We start from the raw sequence: 20,617 nt of genomic DNA, 5'->3' as shown, positions 1-20,617 counted from the left end.
TCAGTGGAACTGGGAAATATATGTACACACATGTACATTTGTACTTATTTCTTTATCTTTCTCTATACACTGAAAACCAGAAGTTTACACCCTTAACTCCAATTCAGATGTAAAATACATTTTTTTGCACCTATCTGTATGAATTGTCATTTAACTTGCTACAAGTTCACATTTACAAACAGTGGTGATTGTCTCTGCACATGTAATTGAGAGTTATCTAGATTAGTAGAAGTAAAATTGCTAGATTAAAAGGGATCTGGGTTTTTTTTTGTTTTTTGTCTTGTTTTGTAAGATCATCCGTACTAAATATGTGTATGTATGTGTGTGTGTGTGTATATATATATAGTATGTATTTGTATTTATATATATATAAATCTTAAATTTTCATTTAAAAATTAATAAATCATGATCAAGATGAAAACAATTTCATTATTACAAATAGTTTTGAATGTATAACTAGTTAAAAGTTATGTGAAGTATCCTTTGTAGTGTTTGTATAGCTTATGTGCAGTATCCTAGATTATGTATAGTGGTAACAATAAGTTTGTGTAGGTTACTTTGTGGTTCTCAGTGTCATTTTGGTTAAAGCTCTTAGGAGTGACTTTTCTCTTTTGTTTTTAGGTTATCCAAATGTAAAACATTTTTCTTGGGATAAATATTTAGAAGAAACCAATTCTTTACCTGCTCCTGCAAGGGCATTCAAAGTGGTAAGATAGTGCATTTTACACTATTTGATTAATTTGTGTTGAGGTTTTCATTCATTCTTTGAAATGTGGGAACACAAAGCAGTGGCACTGGAGAACTAAAATAGGAATGGGAGGCGAACAGAAGACCAAATAAAATGCTTTTGAATTTTTACAATTTTGAAAAACAAAATTGCTGCTGTGGTTTTTGTTAATGACATCTGAAAAATACTCTCATTTTGAATTTTAAAGTATTCTTGGAAAATAATTCTGCTTGAGACAGTCTGGGGTATGTTCTTGTTCTCTTTTTCCAACTTAGATATTCTAGAAGATCAAAACAGGACAGGAGAATTTTTTTAATGATAATTATATTTGTTAATTCCTCTAGGTTTATTTATAGCAAGCTGAGATATTGTTTCCTCTTATTTTGCTCTAAATCAGTGTCATTAATTACCAAAATTCAAGACTATCTGCTTTTATTACAGTATCTTTCTAACCAGGGTCATTGCTTCTTGCATATAACTTATTATGATTCAAAGTAAACTGCATTCCTATGCAAGAGAAGAATCAGAAATAAAATATGTATTTTTAATTAATTTATTTCATCTCAAATAGCTGGCTTTATAATTTACACTTTCTCATGTATTTAAAGGAAAGAAAAATATATTAAACATCTAAGTTTCTTTTTCATATGGCATGCTTAGTCTCTCAGAAACAACACTTTTCATTAAGAGAAACTTTTGGGTATAAATTGTTGGGTTATTAAGTGATAGAATTAATAATTAATATGCATCGGCCCAAATTTAGAAAAAAGGAACATCAGAGACAATTAAGAGAAAAATCATAGGAAGAAAAGCCATATCAAAGAATGTGTGTAATTCCTTCTGGTAGTAAATTGAGCATTGAAAAAGGAATAATATTTAGAATTATGCCATATTTATGAAGTATTATTACAGAAATCATTTCACAAATAGCTGGGCCATAAAGCAGGTTATTCTCTGGGATTGAATGAAGAAGTTTTATTCAAGGATTGAGTAATGATTGAGTCAATCCATAGGGGAGACTTGAAATGCCCCTGTAACTCAGAATAAAGTCATACTGACTGTAAACAGGGAGGAATCAATTCGTAAAGGACAGAGCCCACCATCCCTAAAAGTAGCACAGTCATAGGGATGAGATGTCCTATAAATGTGTGGCTGAGAACAATGTGCTAATGGGTATAGTTAGGAAAACCTGATCACTATAACCTATTGTGTTGTATGAATCTGTGAAGAAAGAGTATTAGCAGGATGAGAATGTTCTGTATAAAAAGTATAATAACAGAGTCCAAAGAAGAAAAATTTGTTGGTGTTTATCAAGCATTGTCCAGAGGAAAAATAAGTGGACATGGATAAACATCCTCAGAGAGGTTGACTCATTTTTAAGGGATGGAGATAATTCAGGCTCATCCCTGACTAGACCATGTATCTCCCTTTCCCTCTGTTGGATCTCTTGCTCACAAAGGAAGGTTTGAATTATTAACGTGGCCTCCCAAGTGTATTATCAATGGGAAAGGGGATGCTGTGGTGGATTTGGCCACTAGAAATATCTAATCAATTATTGTCAGTTTGGATAGCAAGTCAGACTTCAAGAGCCTGGTCTGTTCTGAGTATGATAACATCATCAAGTTTTGGAGTCTGTAAAACTTGGGGCTGCACTTTCAGATACTAAGGCACCCTGAGCTGAGACCAGGTCACATCCCTTCTTGAGCTTTTATCTGATGCTGATTAACTTACCTCAAAGACAAGCAGAGCTGCATTGCAGTTTGCTTTGAACTGGGTAAAGTTATATCAGATCTAGTATCACATTGATACCAAGAGAAAACTAAGATTTCCCTTGTTCAGCCTCTTTTAGATACTTGACCTGTGTTGTTCCTGGTCCTTTACTTGATTTTCAGCTCAATTTTCAGTGCAACCCTTTCATTATCCCCCAGTTTACAAAAGAGGGTCCTAAAGCTTAGATAACCTAAATAATTCACCTAACATTGTACTAAACAGTCAATATCCTGCCTCTCACTGCCTGTAACTTTTTCAGTGGTTTAAAGAATTCTGATGAATCTTGAGGTGTAGGTAACTGTTTTCTATTACTGTTCCTATAACAGCTGCTCCATCTGTCAGTTTAATGCTAATTCTCTTTTTTTCAGACATCTATTGCTTTTTGTCCTCATTACCAATTCTAATCTTTGTGCCTTGTTTTTCCTCTCCCTTTTTCAAAATAATTTTCATGCTTGTTGATTTTTGCAAAGACAAAATTAATGAGAAAGATGTCTTCCCTGTGGCTAATCAAATAACTGCATGTTTCGAATTTCATCTAAAGTCTTTGCTTTATCCTCTCTTGTTTGTTCATATCACTAGGAGCTTGGGCTGTTACAGCTGCCTCAGGGCTGGCACATGTGATTTGGGATTGTGTTTTTTGATACGGAGGGTGAAGCCCAGTGCCACTCTGCAAACTTGAGAGTTGGTAAAAGCAGGTTCTCTAAATAACTCATCTTTTTTTTAGTATTCTATCTTTGTAACATTGAGTCCACCTGTTCCACTGTTTCTTCCTCTTAATCTCACTTCCTCAAACTTTCTGTTACGGCAGAAACCTCCTCATGGATTCCAGAAAAAAATGAAGCTTGAAGTTGTAGACAAAAGAAATCCTGTGTTTATTAGAGTAGCAACCGTTGCTGACACTGATGATCACCGAATAAAAGTAAGTGTTCTCTGTCATGGTTTTGTTTTGTCTTCTGTTACAAGACATCTTGCATGGAAACTTCAGCAGATTTTACATGTAATTTATGGCACTACCTATAATATTCGTGTGTAATTTATAGCAACCCTATAATTAGTAAAACCGTAGAAAGATAAATTAAGTTGCTGTGCATTTTTGTAAGTCAGGATTCATCCAGCCTTTTTCTCTAATCTGTGTAAGAAGTTTTCTCTTTAATTATGATTGACTTTTAGTACCTTGAGTATATTTGGAGAAAGAAAGGAGGCATAGCACAGTAAATTAATATTTCATAAAGAAAAATCACAGTGCTTGATTCTCTAATAGTATTGTCTTTTTAAAAAAAGGTTAATATTTAAAATGAAATTTGTTAGATGTAGACATTTCAGAATAATCTGTCTTTTAAGTAAAGCAAAGATCAATAATTTTATATAAAAAATTAGATTTTAATTAGAGTTGGATTTTAACAAGTCAGATATTTCATAGAATGAGGAAATGTTTAGGATGATGGGTCCACTTTATTTATGTTCACACATGATAAAGTAAAACATGGGAAAAATTCCAGAGGCCTCATCTCCGTTTTTGGCATCGGCCTTAACTTCACTCTCAAATCAGAACAATACTCATTCTACTTACTTCCTAAGATTGTTTATAATTTGTTAGGGATAATAATAGTCCTAATAACAGCGAGATGTTAGAGTTACATAGTATTTTACAGAGTGATAGTATTCTCACATTATTTGATATATGTAGAAATTGTATGGGAGATTTATGTAATTCCCACTTTTTTATTAATGAGGCTATAGCTCAGAAAGATTACTTACTAATTTCCGGCAGTGGCAAAACTAAGTCTCAGTCCTAAGCTGTAGATCTAAGTTTAAGATCTTTTTACAAAGAATAAATCATATCCTCAGCTATCTCTAATGAGATGATATATGAGCAAATAAATTATAAAATAATAATGAAAAACCTGTAAAGATGTGCTGGTGTTGTAGAATGGGAATTTTAAATGTTTCATTACCTAGTTTTAGATTATGTAATCATGTAACATTTTAGATTTTTTTTTTAAGTAATGCAAGGCCTGTTAGCCTTTTAAAAATTTTATCTATTTTTTTAATTAGAGATGTAATTTTACAGAAAACTCATACAGAAAATACAGAGTTCCCATAGACCCCCTCACATACACAGTTTTCCCTATTGTTAACACTTTGCATTAGTGTGGTACCTTTGTCATAATTGATGAAAAAATATCACTATAATTATATTATAGTCCATGCTTTACCTTAGGGTTCATTGTGTTGTACTGTACTGTCCTATGCTTTTTTTTTTTAATTTTTTATTCTAGTGACACGTATACAATTTAAAATTTTCCCTTATAACCACAAATACATAATTCACTGTTGTTAATTACATTCACAGTGTTGTGCTACCACTGGAACCATCCATTAACAAAATTTCCATCACCCCAAATAGAAACTTTGTACCAATTAAGCATTAACTCCTAATTTCCTACTCCAGCGCCAGCCTGGTAGCCTGTATTCTAGCTTTTAACACTATGAATTTGTTTATTTTAATGATTTCATATCCGGGAGATTATACAACATTTGTCCTTATATGTCTGGCTTATTTCATTCAAAATGATGTCTTCAAGGTTCATCCATGTTGTCACATATATCAGGACTTAGCATTACTTTTTTTTTAAATTAAATTCAGTTTCATAGAGATATATTCACATACCATACAGTCATGCATGGTGCACAATCAACTGTTCTTAGTACCATCATACAGTTACTCATCCATCACCCCAATCTATTTTTGAACATTTTCCTTATACCAGAAAGAATCAGAATAAGAATAAAAAATAAAAAAGAACACCCAAATCATCCCCCCCATTCCACCCTAGTTTTCATTTAGGTTTTTTCCCCATTTTTTCTACTCATCCATCCATACGCTGGATAAAGGGAGTGCGATCCACAGGATTTTCACAATCACATTGTCACCCCTTGTAAGCTACATTGTTATACAGTTGTCTTCAAGAGTCAAGGCTACTGAGTTGGAGTTTGATAGTTTCAGGTATTTACTTCTAGCTATTCTAATACATTAAAACCTAAAACAGTGTTATCTGTGTAGTGCATAAGAATGTCCACTCGAGTGACCTCTCGACTCCATTTGAAATCTCTCAGCCACTGAAACTTTACTTCGTTTCATTTCACAACCCCCTTTTGGTCAAGAAGATGTTCTCAATCCCACGATGCCAGGTGCAGATTCATACTTGGGAGTCATATCCTGCATTGCCAGGGAGATTTACAGCCCTAGGAGTCAGGTCCCACGTAGTTGGGAGGGCAGTGAGAACACCCGCCAAGTTGGCTTAGCTAGAGAGAGAGGGTCACATCTAAGCAACAAAGAGGCACTCAAGAGGAGACTCCTAGGCACAATTATAAGCGGTTTTAGCATCTCCTTTGCAGTAATGAACTTCATAAGGCCAAGCCCCAAGATACAGGGCTCAGCATACCAAGCTGTCAGAACTTCATTACTTTTTTTTTTTTTAAATTGAGATTGTTCAGAAGCCATACAATTATCGAAAGATCCGAAGTGTACAATCAGTTGCCCATGGTACCATCATACAGTTGTGCATCCATCACCACAATTAATTTTTTTTCAATTTTCAGAACATTTTCATTGCTCAAAAAAAGAAATAAAGACAAAAAAAAAGGAAATTCAAATCCTCCCATATCCCTAACCACCCTCCCTCCATTATTGATTCATAGTATTGGTATAGTACATTTGTTACTGTTGATGAAAGAACATTAAAATACTACTAACTGTAGTATATAGGTTGCAATAGGTATATTTTTTTCCTATATGCCCCTCAATTATTAACTTCTAGTTATAGTGTCATACATTTGTTCTAGTTCATGAGAGAGATTTCTAATATTTGTACAGTTAATCATGGACATTGTCCTCCACAAGATTCACTGTTTTATACATTGCCATCTTTTAACCTCCAACTTTCCTTCCAGTGACATACGTGACTCTGAGCTTACCCTTTCCATCACATTCACACACTATTCAGCACTGTTATTCTCACAATGCTCTACCATCACCTCTGTCCATTTCCAAATGCTTAAGTTCACCCTAGTTGAATATTCTGCTCATAATAAGCAACCGCTCCCCATTCTTTAGTCTTGTTCTATATCCTGGTAGCTTATATTTCATGTCTTTGAGTTTACATATTATAATTAGTCCATATCAGTGAGACCCTACAATATTTGTCCTTATGTGTCTGTCTTATTTCACTCAGTTTCTTCATCAACCCATTTTTTTTTAAGATGGTTTGTTCACACACCATACATTCTCCCCTAAGTAAACAATCATTGGTTCCCTTTATAGTCATGTATTTATATATTCAGCACCATTGCCACTATCTGTATAAGGATATCTCCATTTCTTCCACAAACAAGGAAGAAGAGTCAAAGAAGGCAGAGAGACAAAAGAGAAAGAAAAAAGAAAGAGGGGAAAAAAAAAAACAAAAACTTAACAGCTAGGGAGCACCAAAAGGAAAGATAGCATTAAACTAAGGTAGAATAAAGAGTCAGACAACATCACCAATGCCAAGAGTCCCATACCCTTCCTCCACCACCTCCCCCATGTGCCTTTAGCTTCAGTGTATTGCCTTGGTTATAATAAATGAAGCAGAATACATGTTTCTGTTAATTATAGTCTCTAGTTTGCATTGATTGTATTTTTCCCCCAATCTCACCCTATTTTTAACACCTTACAATGTTGTTCATTGTTGGTGGGGAATGTAAATGGTGCAGGTGCTGTAGAGGAGTGCGGTCGCAGTTGACTCGTCTGGGGGGGGGGGGGGAGGTGACGGCCGGTTGCCAAATCCTAGGCTCTCAGGATTGCTTGGAGGGTACCGGCGGCGAGGGCTCTTTCCCGGAGGCGAGGGCGAGGCGGGGGACTGGGCCCGGTCCCCGGCGTAGGCGTGCAAAGTGTGGAGGGCGGCGAGAAAGGAACAGGCGGGACACGGTTCTTTTTGGGTGAAGAAGCCAAGAGAGTTTATTAGGGGAGAGTACAAGCTTATATTGGGCGTTTAGAGGGCGGGGTAGCTGTAGAGGTTAAAGGCTTGGATTGGTTCTGAGAGGGCGCGGAGGTTGATTGAAAAGGGGCGAGAGTTGCTCCGGTAACGGTGTCTGGCAACAATGTATGCGCACTGGTGGTAATGGGAGTTGCACTGGCAACGGGGAGTGTCCGGGCAAGATAAGGGGGTGGGGAAAAGGCGGTTCCCTCCGGCAAGCCTCCCCTAACAGTGTTATTTTGGGTGAGGAAATGGGGCCTGCCTCCGGCCTCACTTTCTCAGGCCTGGGGGGCTGTGGAGGGCGCTGTCGCCCGTGCCCACCACCCTCCCCAGGGGCTGATCAGGTCCCCCAGCCCAGGCCCGCCAAGTCGAAGCACGTAATCAGTGTCCCGCAGAGGAGAGTTTTGACGCTCCTCAGAAAGTTAAGTATACAATTACCATATGACACAGCAATCCCACTACTAGGTATATACCCAAAAGAACTGAAAAGAGTAAATCGAACAGATTATTTTCACAGCGATGTTCATAGCATCATTATTCACAATTGTCAAAAACTGGAAGCATTTTTTTCTATCTCACGTAAAAACCATATTTGTACCTTTTATCACAATTGTTGATCACCCTAGGTTTCCCTGAGTTACACAGTCCCAGTCTTTATCCTTTGTCTTATGTTCTGATGTCCCACATGGTCCCAACCTCCCTCCTTCAACCATACTCACAGTCGTCTTTGTTAAGTGTACTTACATTGCTGTGCTACCATCATCCAAAACTGTGTTCCAGATCTCTCACTCCTGTCTGTTCTTCTCTGTCTGGAGTGCTTCCTTTAGTGTTTCCTGTAGAGCAGGTATCTTGTTCACAGACTCTGTCATTACTTCATTACTTTTTATGGCTGAATATTATTCCATTTTATTTATATACTTCATTTGGTTTAACTAGTCATCTGTTGATGGCACTTGAGTTGCTTCCAGTTTTTAACAGCTGTGAATAATGATGCAATGAACATCGCTGTGAAAATAATCTGTTTGAGTTACTCTTTTCAGTTCTTTTGGGTATATACCTAGCAGTGGGATTGCTGGGTCATATGGTAATTGTATACTTAACTTTCTGAGGAACCTCAAAACTCCTCCACAACACCTGCACCATTTTTCATTCCCCACCAACAATGAACAAGTGTTCCTGTTTCTCCACATCGTCCAGTACATGTTCTTTTCAGCTCTTTTAATAATTGCCATTCTACTATGCATGAAATGGTATCTCATCGTGGTTTTGATTTGTGTTTCCTTAATGGCTAATGATATTGAGCATCTGTCCATGTCCTTTTTGGCTTTTTGTATATCTTCTTTGGAGAAATGTCTTTTCAAGTCTTCTGCCCATTTTTACGTTGGGTTGTTTGTCTTTTTGTTATTGAGTTGTAGGATTTGTTTATGTTTTCTGGATAGTAAACCCTGACCATTATGTGGTTTCCAAATATTTTCTCCCGTTGAGTAGGTTGTCTTTTTACTTTCATGATAAAAGCTTTCCATGCATGAAAGTTTTAAATTTTGATGAGGTCCTATTTTTCTTTTGTTGCTTGTGCTTTGGGTGTAAAGTATTAAGAAACCATTGCCTAACATAAGTTCCTGAAAATGTTTCCCTACATTTTCTTCAAGGAATTTTATAGTTCTGATTCTTATATTTAGGTCTGTGATGCATTTTGAATTGAATTTTATGTATGGTGTAAGGTAAGGGTCCACCCTCATTCTTTTGCGTATGGACATCCATCTTTACCAGCACCATTTTTTTTTAATAGACTATTGTTTCCCCATTAGGTGGATTTGGCACCCTTGTCAAAAATCACCTGGCCATAAATATGAGGGTTGATGTCTGAACTCTCAGATTCCATTGGTCTCTATGTCTGTCCTTGGGCCAGTACCATGTTGTTTTGATTACTGTGGCTTTGTAATAAGTTTTAAGATCGGGAAATGTGGGTCCTCCAGCTTTGTTCTTCTTTTTTAAGATTGTTTTGGCTATTGAGGGCCCCTTACCTTTCCGTATAAATTTGATGTTTGGCTTTTCCATTTCTGCAAAGAAGCTATTGGCATTTTGATTGGGATTATGTGGAATCTGTAAACCGCTTTGAGTACTGTTGATATCTCAGCAATATTGGGTCTTCCAGTCCATAAACATGAACTATTCTTCTGTTCATTTAGAGCTTCTTTAATTTTGGCATTGTTTTGTGGTTTTCCATGTGTAACTCTCATCCTTGGTTGAATTTATTCCTAGACATTTGATTCTTGTAGCTGCCATTGTAAATGGATCTCTTTTCTTGATTTCCGCTTCAGATTATTCATTACTAGTATATAGAAACACTTGATTTTTGCTTGTTCATCTTATATTCCATCACTTTGCTGAATTCATTTATTAGTTCTAGAGGCTTTGTAGTGGATTTTTCAGGATTTTCTATAGAGAGAGAGTCATGTCATCTGCAAATGGGGAAAGTTCTGCTTCTTCCTTTCCTATTTGGATGCCTTTTATTTCTTTTTCTTGCCTAATTGCTCTGGCTAGAACTTCCAGAACAATGTTGAATAACAGTGGTGACAGTGGGCATCCTTGTATTGTTCCTAATCTTAGAGAGCTTTTATTCTTTCACTACTGAGTGTGATATTAGTTATGGATTTTTCATATATGCCCTTTATCATGTTGAGAAATTTTCCTTCTATTCCTAGATTTCTAAGTGGTTTTATCAAGAGGGTGCTGGATATTGTCAAATGCCTTTTCTACATCAATGAGATGATAATGTGTTTTTTTGTCTCTCGTTCTGTTAATGTGGTATATTACATTAATTGATTTTCTTATGTTGAACCATCCTTGCATACAGGGGTAAATCCCACTTAGTCTTGGTATGAAATTCTTTTAATGTGCTGTTGGATTCAGTTTGCTAGTGTTTTGTTGAGGATTTTTGCATCTGTATTCAAAACAGATTCTTGTCTGTAATTTTCTTGTCTTGTAGTATCTTTATCTAGGTCTGGTATGAGGTGATGTTGGCCTCATAGAGTGAGTTAGGGAGTATTCCTCCTCTTCAGTTTTTTGGGAAGTGTTTGAACAGGATTGGGGGTAATTTTTCTTGGAATTTTTGATAAAATTCACCAGTGAAGTCACCTGGTTCTGGACCCTTCGTAGTTGGGAGGTTTTTGATTACTGATTCAGTGTCAATACTTGTTATCGGTCTGCTGAGATCTACTGTTTCTTCTTGAGTCAGTGTAGGTGGTTTGTGTATTTGTGGGAGTTTGTTTCATCTTGGTTATCTAATATGTTGGTGTACAATTGTTCATAGTATCCTCTATAATCCTTTTTACTCTTGTTGGGTCAGTAGCAATGTCTCCCTTTTTGTTTCTGGTTTTAATTATTTGCATACTCTCTTTTTCTTTGTCTAGCTAAAGATTTGCCAATTTTCTTGATCTTTTCAAAGAACTGTCCTTTGGTTTCATTGATTTTCTCTCTGTTTCATTATTCTCTATTTAATTTATCTCTGCTCTAATCTTTTTTTCCTGTTTTCTGCTGGCTTTTGGTGTAGTTTGCTATTCACTTTCTACATCCACCACTTGTGACATTAAGTCTCTGATTTGAAATCTTTCTTCTTTTCTAATGTTAGCATTTACAGGTATAAATTTCCCTCTCAGCACACTTTTGCTCCATCCTGTAAGTTTTGGTGTGTTGTGTTTTCATTTTCATTCTCCTCCATATACTTCCTATTTTCCCTTGTGATTTCTTCTTTAACCCATTGGTTATTTAAGAATGCATTGTTTAATTTCCACCTCTACCTCTATTATTGATACCTAGTTTCATTCCATTGTGGTTAGAAAAGATACATTGTATGATTTCAATATTTTTGAATTTATTGACACTTGTTTTGTGACTTAGCTTATGGTCTATTCTGGAGAATGGTCCATGTGCATTAGAGAAGAATGTGTATTCTGCTATTGTTAGGTGAAGTGCTCTCTATCTGTCTCTTAGGTCTAGTTGGTTTATACTATCGTTCAGTCTTCTGTTTCCTTATTGATCTTCTGTCTAGATGTTCGTTATTGAAAGCAGTATATTAAAGTATCCTACTATTAATGTAGAATAGTCTGTTTCTCCCTTTAAATCTGTATATATTTGCTTCATGTATTTTGGGGCCTCTGCCTTTACATGCATGTATGTATATTTATAAATGTTATGTCTTCTTGTTGAATTACCCTTTATTGGTACAAAGTGTCATTCATTGTCCCTGGTAACAATTTTTTACTTGAAGTCTATTTTATCTGATATTATATGGCAACTCCAGCTCTCCTTTGGTTACTGTTTGCATGGAACATTTTTTCCATCCTTTTACTTTCTGCCTACTTATCTTTGAGTTTAAGGTGAGCCTCTTGAAAACAGTCATACTTTTTTATCCATTTTGCCAATCTCTGCCTTTTGACTGGAGAGTTTGAGTGGAAATAAAATATTTTAAATGCATTTGTTAGTTATCGGAGAGAATTTTATTCTTAACTTCCATTCATAATATATAAAGTAAATTTTTTTTCATGATATCTAATCCTTACACTCTTAAAAATGTCCAGATTGCCAACCAGTCTAGCTTGTAGGGGATATTAGCTTTTTCTACAACATATAAGGTATAGGAGTCCTAAATAAATTGCTCTTAATTTGCCAAACTGTTATGTCAGTTATAATGTCCTCTTTACTATCAGTGGGTGTCAATTTTGAGTGTAAATCAGATATCCTCAGAAAGTTTGGTAAACAATATATGAATGTTCAGAGTCCATGCCAGACCCATGAATTCAGAATCTTCTCGGATGGGTTTAGGTTTAGCTTTTTTTTTTTTTTTTTTTTTTTTTTTTTTAAATACTCACAAGTAATTCTGATGCGTATCCAATGTGGAGAACCATTTGCTGTAAGGGTGGGTTCATTCGCTATTGGCAGATAGCTAAATTTTATAAAATGTTGTTTTTTATCTACAACAAATAAAACATGAGTTATGGGAACAATTGATTGCACTGTAGAAGAAATGTAATAGGATAAAAAATAGCGGAGTTTCATGTTTCTAGTAAAATAATCATTTTATGATTAATAAGAATTAGAATGTTTAAAGCTTACCATGAAACTATAAATTATGACTACTCCTTTATTACTGGTATTGATATAAATTGAAATTTTTAAAAAATATGAATTTCATTCTCAATTTTATTTGGACATTTTTCTTTAACCAGAGAATGTTAAAGAGTTGTTTTGAGTTGAATACATTGAACTGCTGCTTTGACATTCAATGTATGTGAGCGATAAACAATTTTATTTCAGATTCTTGAATTCTAGTCCTAATTCTCCTAACTAACTGTGTGGCTGTCAGGGTCTCTTCTCCTCTTTAAGTTAATATCCATAATTTCTTCCAGGCATAGAATTCTCTGGGGTTTGATTCCAAAATTTTTTATTATAAGACAATTGCTTTCTAAGTAATTGTTAGATCTAAGAAAGTAGATTAATTGCAAAAGAAAATTATCTCGATAATCTTGATAAGTGTGGTAGCAAGAATGGGAGTTTCATTGATAGGTGCTCAGAAAGCCACTGGAAATACTGAGAGGGTAAGGGGTAATTTATTTATTAATTTTTGTATTAATAGACTTTTAAATTAAAATCTTTTGATACAGAGAACTAAAAATAAGGAATGTAAGAAAAAATAGCTCTTATTCTCCACTGTTAACCTGTTTTTAAAGATTACATGCACTGCATATATAGTTAGAAAATTTAAACAGTATAGAAAGATACAGAATGAAATATTTCCCACCCTCTATCAACTTCTCCAAAGAGAACTACTTACAGTTATTTCCGCAAAAAGTATTTCTGCCCATCAGCCCATATGCAGGTACTTTTTTTTTTTTAATTCATTTTATTGAGATATATTCACATACCATGCAGTCATACAAAACAAATCGTACATTCTGTTGTTCACAGTACCATTACATAGTTGGGCATTCATTACCAAAATCAATCCCTGACACCTTCATTACCTCACACACAAAAATAACAAGAATAATAATTAAAGTGAAAAGGGGCAATTAAAGTAAAAAAGAACACTGGGTACCTTTGTTTGTTTGTTTGTTTGTTTCCTTCCCCTATTTTTCTATTCATGCATCCACAAACTAGACAAAGGGGAGTGTGGTCCACAGGGTTTTCCCAGTCACATCGTCATCCCTCATAAGCTACATTTTTATACAATCGTCTTCAAGATTCATGGGTTCTGGGTTGTAGTTTGATGGTTTCAGAAATCACCAGCGCATGAACGTTTTTGGCAATTGAATGTGAGAAAAATTGTATCTTATGGTTTTAATTTGTAATTTTAAAATTATGAATGAAATGATCTTTTCATATGTTTATTAATCATTTATATGTATTTTCTTGTTTATGATTTATTTGTATCTATTTCTCATCTTTTTTTATTCAGTTTTTCATCTTTTTCATATTGATATATAAGGGTTTTCTAAATTAAGTAACAGTATCTTGTCATATGTGTAGCAAATGTGTATTTTGAGTTTCTTGGGGGGTCTTCCCTCTGCTTACTATATAATTTGCCACTCTGACATTTTTAATTTTCATGTAGTCAAATTGATCAGTCTTTCCTTTTATGACTTGAGTTTTATTTCTGGCTTACAAAGGCTAGCCTAGGCTTAGATTACAAATAAATTCATTCCTGCAGTCTTTTAGAACTTTTATGTTTCAATTTTTTATCCATCTGACATCTATTGTCTTATAAGGAGTGATACTCAGGCTTAAAGAAAGAAATCTAACTGGAAAACTTGATTAAAGGGTAAAAATATGTATAGCATTATTAATGTATCCTTTTATCCTAAAATATAAGTTAGTAGCCACTCCTTAGCCACCATGTCTAATAGCCTGGCTATTAGACAGTGTTGCCGATCAAGTTTGTAGCCCTGACCTCTCTATAAAGCCTCTTTGAGAGGTATTATAATTATTTACTAGAAAAGCCATGATATTTAAAAATGCATTTGGTGAAGGGATATTTTGTAAATTGAACATGTTTCTGGTAAAGCATCAAAGAATTAAAAAAAAAAAAAAGTCTTCTGCTCATTGTAGTTGACTTGACCTTTCCAATGAAAAGGTCTCCTTCCCTCTCCTACTTCCACACTGTCCCCTCCTGGTCTCCCTTCCCTGTTTGTCTGTTAACTCAGTCATATTTATTGCATGTTTGGTGTTAATCACATGTAGATGTTACAAGACAGTCCTTGTACTCAAGTTGCTCATAGTGTGGGGAGAGATAACGTGATATTATCTGTGGAACTGTTGCCCAGATGATCTTTTACTGATGATTAGATAATAGGTTGATGATGGGTCAAGTGCACCTTTGTTCTCACTATTCTGTGAATAAAGTATTTTAAATAGTTAAAATAATTTATTAGGTTTTAAGACTACTAAATAAGTTAGACGAGAATGAAAATGGTTACTGTGGGCAGAAATTTTTCTGTAGGAATGTTTTTGATCCGAATGGTGGTGTTAATTTTCTTTTGCGCTACAGGTTCACTTTGATGGCTGGAGTAGTTGCTATGATTACTGGATAGATGCAGATTCCCCTGATATTCACCCCGTGGGCTGGTGTTCAAAAACCGGGCATCCTCTTCAGCCTCCTTTGAGTAAGAGAAACTCAAGGATAATTTAAATGTTTGCATTTCCTCATATAGCATGGTTAATATTTCCTTGTCCCCTTCTCTGTGTCTCCACTTTTCTCTCTACTGTTCATTTTCTTCTTTTTGTAATTATTTTCCTTTTATTATACTTATCTTGTAGTCACAAAAATATAAAAGAAAAAAAATGTTAATGCCTGAACAAGTTGTGTGCTTAAGCAATCTACTTTTATTTAGAAATATTACTTTTTAAAATTAGTACTGTGTTTTGGATAATGATTTGGCAGACTCTTTCACAATTTAATATATCAATATCAGTATCCTGATTGTATATTATTCTGGAGTTTTGTAAAATATTATCAGGGAAACTGGATGAAGTGTACAAGGGTCTCTCTGTATTATTTCTTAAAACTGCATATGAATCTATAATTATCTCAATAAATTTTTCAGTTGGAAATTTCCATGTCAATTAAAAAAGAAGTGCTCAAGAACTTTACATACCATGATCTCAAATTTGGAGAAAATTAAATATAGAGTATAAAAAAAAATATATATATATATATATATAGGAAAATAATAAATTGGAGTTTAAAAAAAATTTAATGTGCCTTCTTAATCTAACAGCTTCACTTCACATTCAGACTGCACAAAGATGTGGAGAAGGTGCTCTGTGCATTGCAGGATGTTTAAAATAACAACTTAGAAACAAGTATCGATTGAATAAATTATGGTACAGTCATATTATACATACTGTGCAACAGACAGAAAAATACTGACATTGAGATGGAAAGACTTAAAAGACATTCTGAAGTTAAAAACAACAGAAGAATGCTTCAGAATGGTACATATCTATATTACTCCTTTTTGTGGCAAAACAAAACCTACCAGTTGATGCATGTATGTACACAGATGTACATATGTCTCTTAAATGCCTATGCATCTTAAATGCCTAGCCTATAGAAGGGCATGCACTAAAATCAGTGGTCAGGTCTAGGGAGGGTAGTAAAATATGCAGAGGGTGGGGCATGCAGGGGTCTGTAATGTGTAACTCTGTATTCTCCTGTATTGTTTGAAGTGATTATGTTATTTACTTGCTAAAAATTGTTCAGAATCTTCTCATTAATTCAGATTTAGGTAACACTGGGATTTGTGACAATTTGAAAAAGGATCAGATCAAAGTTTGTCATTTCACTGTTGAAGAAAAATAAATTAATAGTGTGAACAAACTCAAAGGGGGAAAGAACCTCAAAAAGTAGAGCTTTTTCGGATTTTATTTTAGAGGATTTATTTCTCTTTCTATTTATATATGCTGATTCAAAAATTGGATTTTTAAGGATTTTTCCCTTCCCTTCTCTGATCCTAGCCATTCAGTGCTTGCAGGCTTCCAGTAAACTTTTTGCTCCCTTTTCCTCTTTTTTGCTTTGTCATAGACCCCTTAGAATTAATGGAAGCTTCAGAACACGGTGGATGCTCAACTCCAGGATGTAAAGGGATTGGCCATTTTAAGAAAGCACGGCATGTGGGTCCTCCCAGGTAAGTGCGGGGTGCCACCCGCGGGAGGATTTCTTAACTTGGCGCAGGAGAGGGGTCTGTCGTACATATGCATCAGGCAGTGCTTTCCACGCATGATAAATGTATGTGAACTTGCTTTTAAATTCACATCCTTATGTAATATGGTTACCATGGTGATCATGTGAAAATGAAGAGTGTATCTGCAGTTAAACCTTCGTAGGAGAAAATGCCTTCACAGCTCCTAAAATAGACTTACTCTACCTATTTGGCCTCTTTTTGGCAACCTGACTAGTTATGACTATGCTTAGATTCTGAAATAGTCATAGAAGAACAGTCATTCTTCTTTGAGAAGAAGGCAAGCCCTGTCAAAATTGTTTAGAAGAATATGATGTGATCAGGTAACTCCAGAATTTGAATAATGGGAGGTAGGCTATTCCAAATTAGCAGCAAAAATTGCAAAACCACTAATATAAATAGTCAAATATATGAGAATTTAGTATTTTTCAATACATCCTTTGTCTCCTAAGTAACTTATAAGTGTTTTTCAATATTTTTCTCTTATCCCTAAGTAACTTATGAAACAAAGCAAATTTCTACATTTGAAATTGGATCTATTGTTTAGACAAGTTGAGAGTCTTTGTAGAAATTTTAAAATATTACAGAAATACTACTAAGAAATTCCTGTAATTTAACTGGAACTTTTAAGGAATAAAAGTGTCACCTATTTAGGTATATAAGCCTAACACCCCAAACTTTTAAAAAATAGTCATTTGGCAGTGTTAGTGTCCTAACTGCATATGCATCGGATTGCTCAGTAAGAAAAATGATCCTTTGTTTATCTAGTTAGTACAGGTTGTAAATCAAGGTCATTTAAAAAATCTGAAGATTACCCTACTTTTTGCTGTAACAGTTAACCTACATTGTAAAATGGATATACTTAATTTCATGTGGATATAGTTTCCTTTTTCTTTTATCTTTGTGACCTCGAATTCTGCCTTTCCTCCCTTTGCGATACTTCTCCCTAGTTTTGTTTGAGGTTCAGTATGTTTCAGAGTAAAAAAACTCTGAGCATAGAAAGGATGGTGATTACATTTGCAGATAATCCATTTTAAAAATCCTTTGGCTGCTCTGGCTGCAAACTGAAAGTTATTTAATTAATTTAAACTAAGTTTAAAACCCTGTAACTTAGATGTTACTAAATATTGGCTCGTAAAGACAACCAGGTTATTTTTCATATATCTAAGTGCTGGAAATAATTTGTCAGGATGCTTAATGTCCATTATATATTCAAAAATTCTTTTGTTCAAAAAATATTTTTAAGCAGCAGTTTTTTAATAGTAGCAACTAACATTTTTGAGCTTGTATTTACTCATGCTAGGGATGGCTCTCATTGCCTTACGTGTGTTGGATAACCTTCAGAACAGCCTTCTGATATAGGAACAATTATTTTGCCCCAATTTTCAGTGAAACCACTGTGGCACCAGTCAGGTTAAATAATGGGCCTTCCTAACAACTGATGAGTGGGGACCAGGAATGGAGCCCAGTCTAGCTGAGAGTGTGTTCTCTCGACCACTCCCCTCTAACTCCCTTCCAAGGTACCGCCCCATAAACTCACAGACCCAACCTTTGGTGGAATTATAATAGCTGTACATGTCTTAAATAGGGTATAAAACACAAAATAAAAGCTAATATTGGAACTTTGGCAGACATACCTTTCCACTGTGCAATCTCAACACATTCATTGGATTAAAGGAAGTTTGTTCAAACTGTGAAGACTAGAACACAGAAATAAGGAATGGGTAAATACTGACAATATGTTGTTGGGGTGCAATTGGGGATGTGAAACATATTTTGGTTTTCCGGAAGGCATGTTATGGTGATGTCCATAGCCTCTCTTCAGAATGCTTTTAGGCAGGCAGAGAGGCCTGCCTGTCCCAGCAGCTCTGTGAGGGGACATTGTTCTCTCCCCCACCGATGGCTCGGCCAGTTGTCAAGTACACAAAGCTGCACCCATTTCACAGAGTTTCAGTGATTCTCTTCAGGGTAGTGTTTCTTCATGGATGCCGTATTGTGTTTGTTAAGAGAGGGGAGAAACTATGGGGAGAATCATGGTAAAGAAACTTCTTCTAGTATCACTGGAACCGTAATAGAGACTTACTCATTTTCCTGGAACGAGAGGCAGAAGTAGAGCACATGGCTTCAAAGACATGCAGTGATAAAGGAGCTCCTTTCATTTCCTTGTTGTACGTAAGGTTTGGCCAGCAGCTGGTTCCCTAGGACCTCAGGAACAAGGGACGCAGCTCAGAGAACTCAAGGCAGGTGCCGTCTCCTGCCTGCAGGCTGCCTCCCCTTCTCCTCGACTTTGATGTGGGCTTTCTTAGTGTCCCTGCTTATGCTTTCCTATTCACAACGTTCAGAGCCCTTTTTCTGACAAGATAGTAAACCCCCCACCCCCACAGGCTCTGCCCCTTTTCCATTTCATTAGTAGACTTGTGAAATGGCTACTGCATCATGGAGATTCTTTGTGGGGTTCATTTCACCAGCACTCATTTTATCCTTGCTGAGAATGCTGCGTTTAGAAAAACATAATGAAAAAATTCTCTTTGGATTAATTTACTGAGAAACAGCAGAAATCAAAGCATGCATTCTTTGCTGAGATAACAAGGAAAGTTGCTCTTGTAGCCAGAGTAATCAATTTTGTGAACATGTAAGCAAAAGGCTATGTTTTGACTAGCTTTTGTGGTTGGCTTCTCTGAACACAGTAGTTGAATTTGATGTAAGAAGTGCTAGAAAAGAACATGTGTCTCAAAGATGCGATTTGAGAACATGATTTTTTTTGTTGTTGTTTAATGTTGAAATAGGATTGATCGATGAGAGGGTTGGATGTGGTATTCTGATCTCTGGGAATAATCAGTCCAGATTGCTCAGTTTTATTTCTTTAGCCAGCAAGTGTTAATATCAGTTGTACCATGGCGTGTCCCTTTGTCAGGTCATTCTTTGGGCATGCAGAGAGGTCCCGGAATGGGGAGGGATTCAAGGAGAGCTACGATGATGTCGAAGCAGATCCTTTGCATATCTAGTGCTATCAGAAATAAATCTTTTCTATGTGAGACTTGGTCTTAGAGAAATTAAGCAAGAAAAGAAAAATAGAGTATTTTGAACAGCCTCTGAAGGATGTTTATAAATTCCATGTAATGTTTTTAAAATTTTAGTAACTGGATGAATACCTGCAAGAATGTAAGCCCCGTTTAATTAAGCATCCATCCATCAAACCAACATTGGTTGAGTGCCTGCTCTGTGGCACGTTAGGGGGCAGGGGCAGAGGGGAGAGGGTGTCAGCTTCTATGGAGACCACAGTCTGATGCAAACAGATTTTCATAGGTGTGACTGGAGAGCTGGATGGAGTGTCACTCAGCAGCATCAGCTTTTTCCGATGGGGGCAGAGTCTTCATAAACTAGGAGTAGCATGGAGATTGTATTGCTCTCGCTTGGTTATTTTCATTAAATTTCATTTATAAACCTCCTATACCCATTTCTTTTTTATTTTATTGTAGTAACATATATATAACAAAATTTGCCATTTTAACCATTTTTATGCATACACTTCTGTAGCATTAACTATATTCATGGTATTGTGCAGTCATCCATTATCAAATCTTTTTTATCACCCTAAACAGAAACGCTGTGCACATTAAACAATAACTCCCCATCCCTCCTCCCCTCAGTCCCTGGGAACCTCTGATCTGCTTTCTCTCTCTGCAGATCTCCTTATTCCAGGTATTTCATGCAAGTGGAGTTGAGTTTATCCTTTTGCGTCTGGCTTGTTTCACTTGGTATGTTTCTGAGGTTCTTCCACATTGTAGGATGTATCAGAACGGCATTCCTTTTCATATAATATTCCATTATGTGTATGTGCCAAATTTTGTTTATCCATTCATCTG

At 35.6% G+C, this 20,617-nt stretch overlaps 1 protein-coding gene across 4 annotated transcripts in view; it reads left to right on the top strand.

Annotated features, from left to right (window-relative positions):
• L3MBTL3 (L3MBTL histone methyl-lysine binding protein 3) overlaps window positions 1–20,617 on the top strand; it is a 135,557-nt gene that overhangs the window by 73,032 nt on the left and 41,908 nt on the right. For all 4 annotated transcript variants that reach the window (XM_037844221.1, XM_037844218.1, XM_037844220.1 and 1 more), the window contains 4 exons: window positions 622–707; window positions 3,306–3,416; window positions 15,059–15,173; window positions 16,595–16,697. In XM_037844221.1, coding sequence (XP_037700149.1) covers window positions 622–707; window positions 3,306–3,416; window positions 15,059–15,173; window positions 16,595–16,697 — 415 coding nt within the window. The remainder of the gene's footprint in view (window positions 1–621; window positions 708–3,305; window positions 3,417–15,058; window positions 15,174–16,594; window positions 16,698–20,617) is intronic.

This window comes from Choloepus didactylus, chromosome 7 (assembly GCF_015220235.1).
Source record: "Choloepus didactylus isolate mChoDid1 chromosome 7, mChoDid1.pri, whole genome shotgun sequence".
NCBI lineage: Eukaryota > Metazoa > Chordata > Mammalia > Pilosa > Megalonychidae > Choloepus > Choloepus didactylus.
The sequence above is the reverse complement of the archived record's forward strand: the minus strand, read 5'-3'. Positions and strand labels throughout refer to the sequence as shown.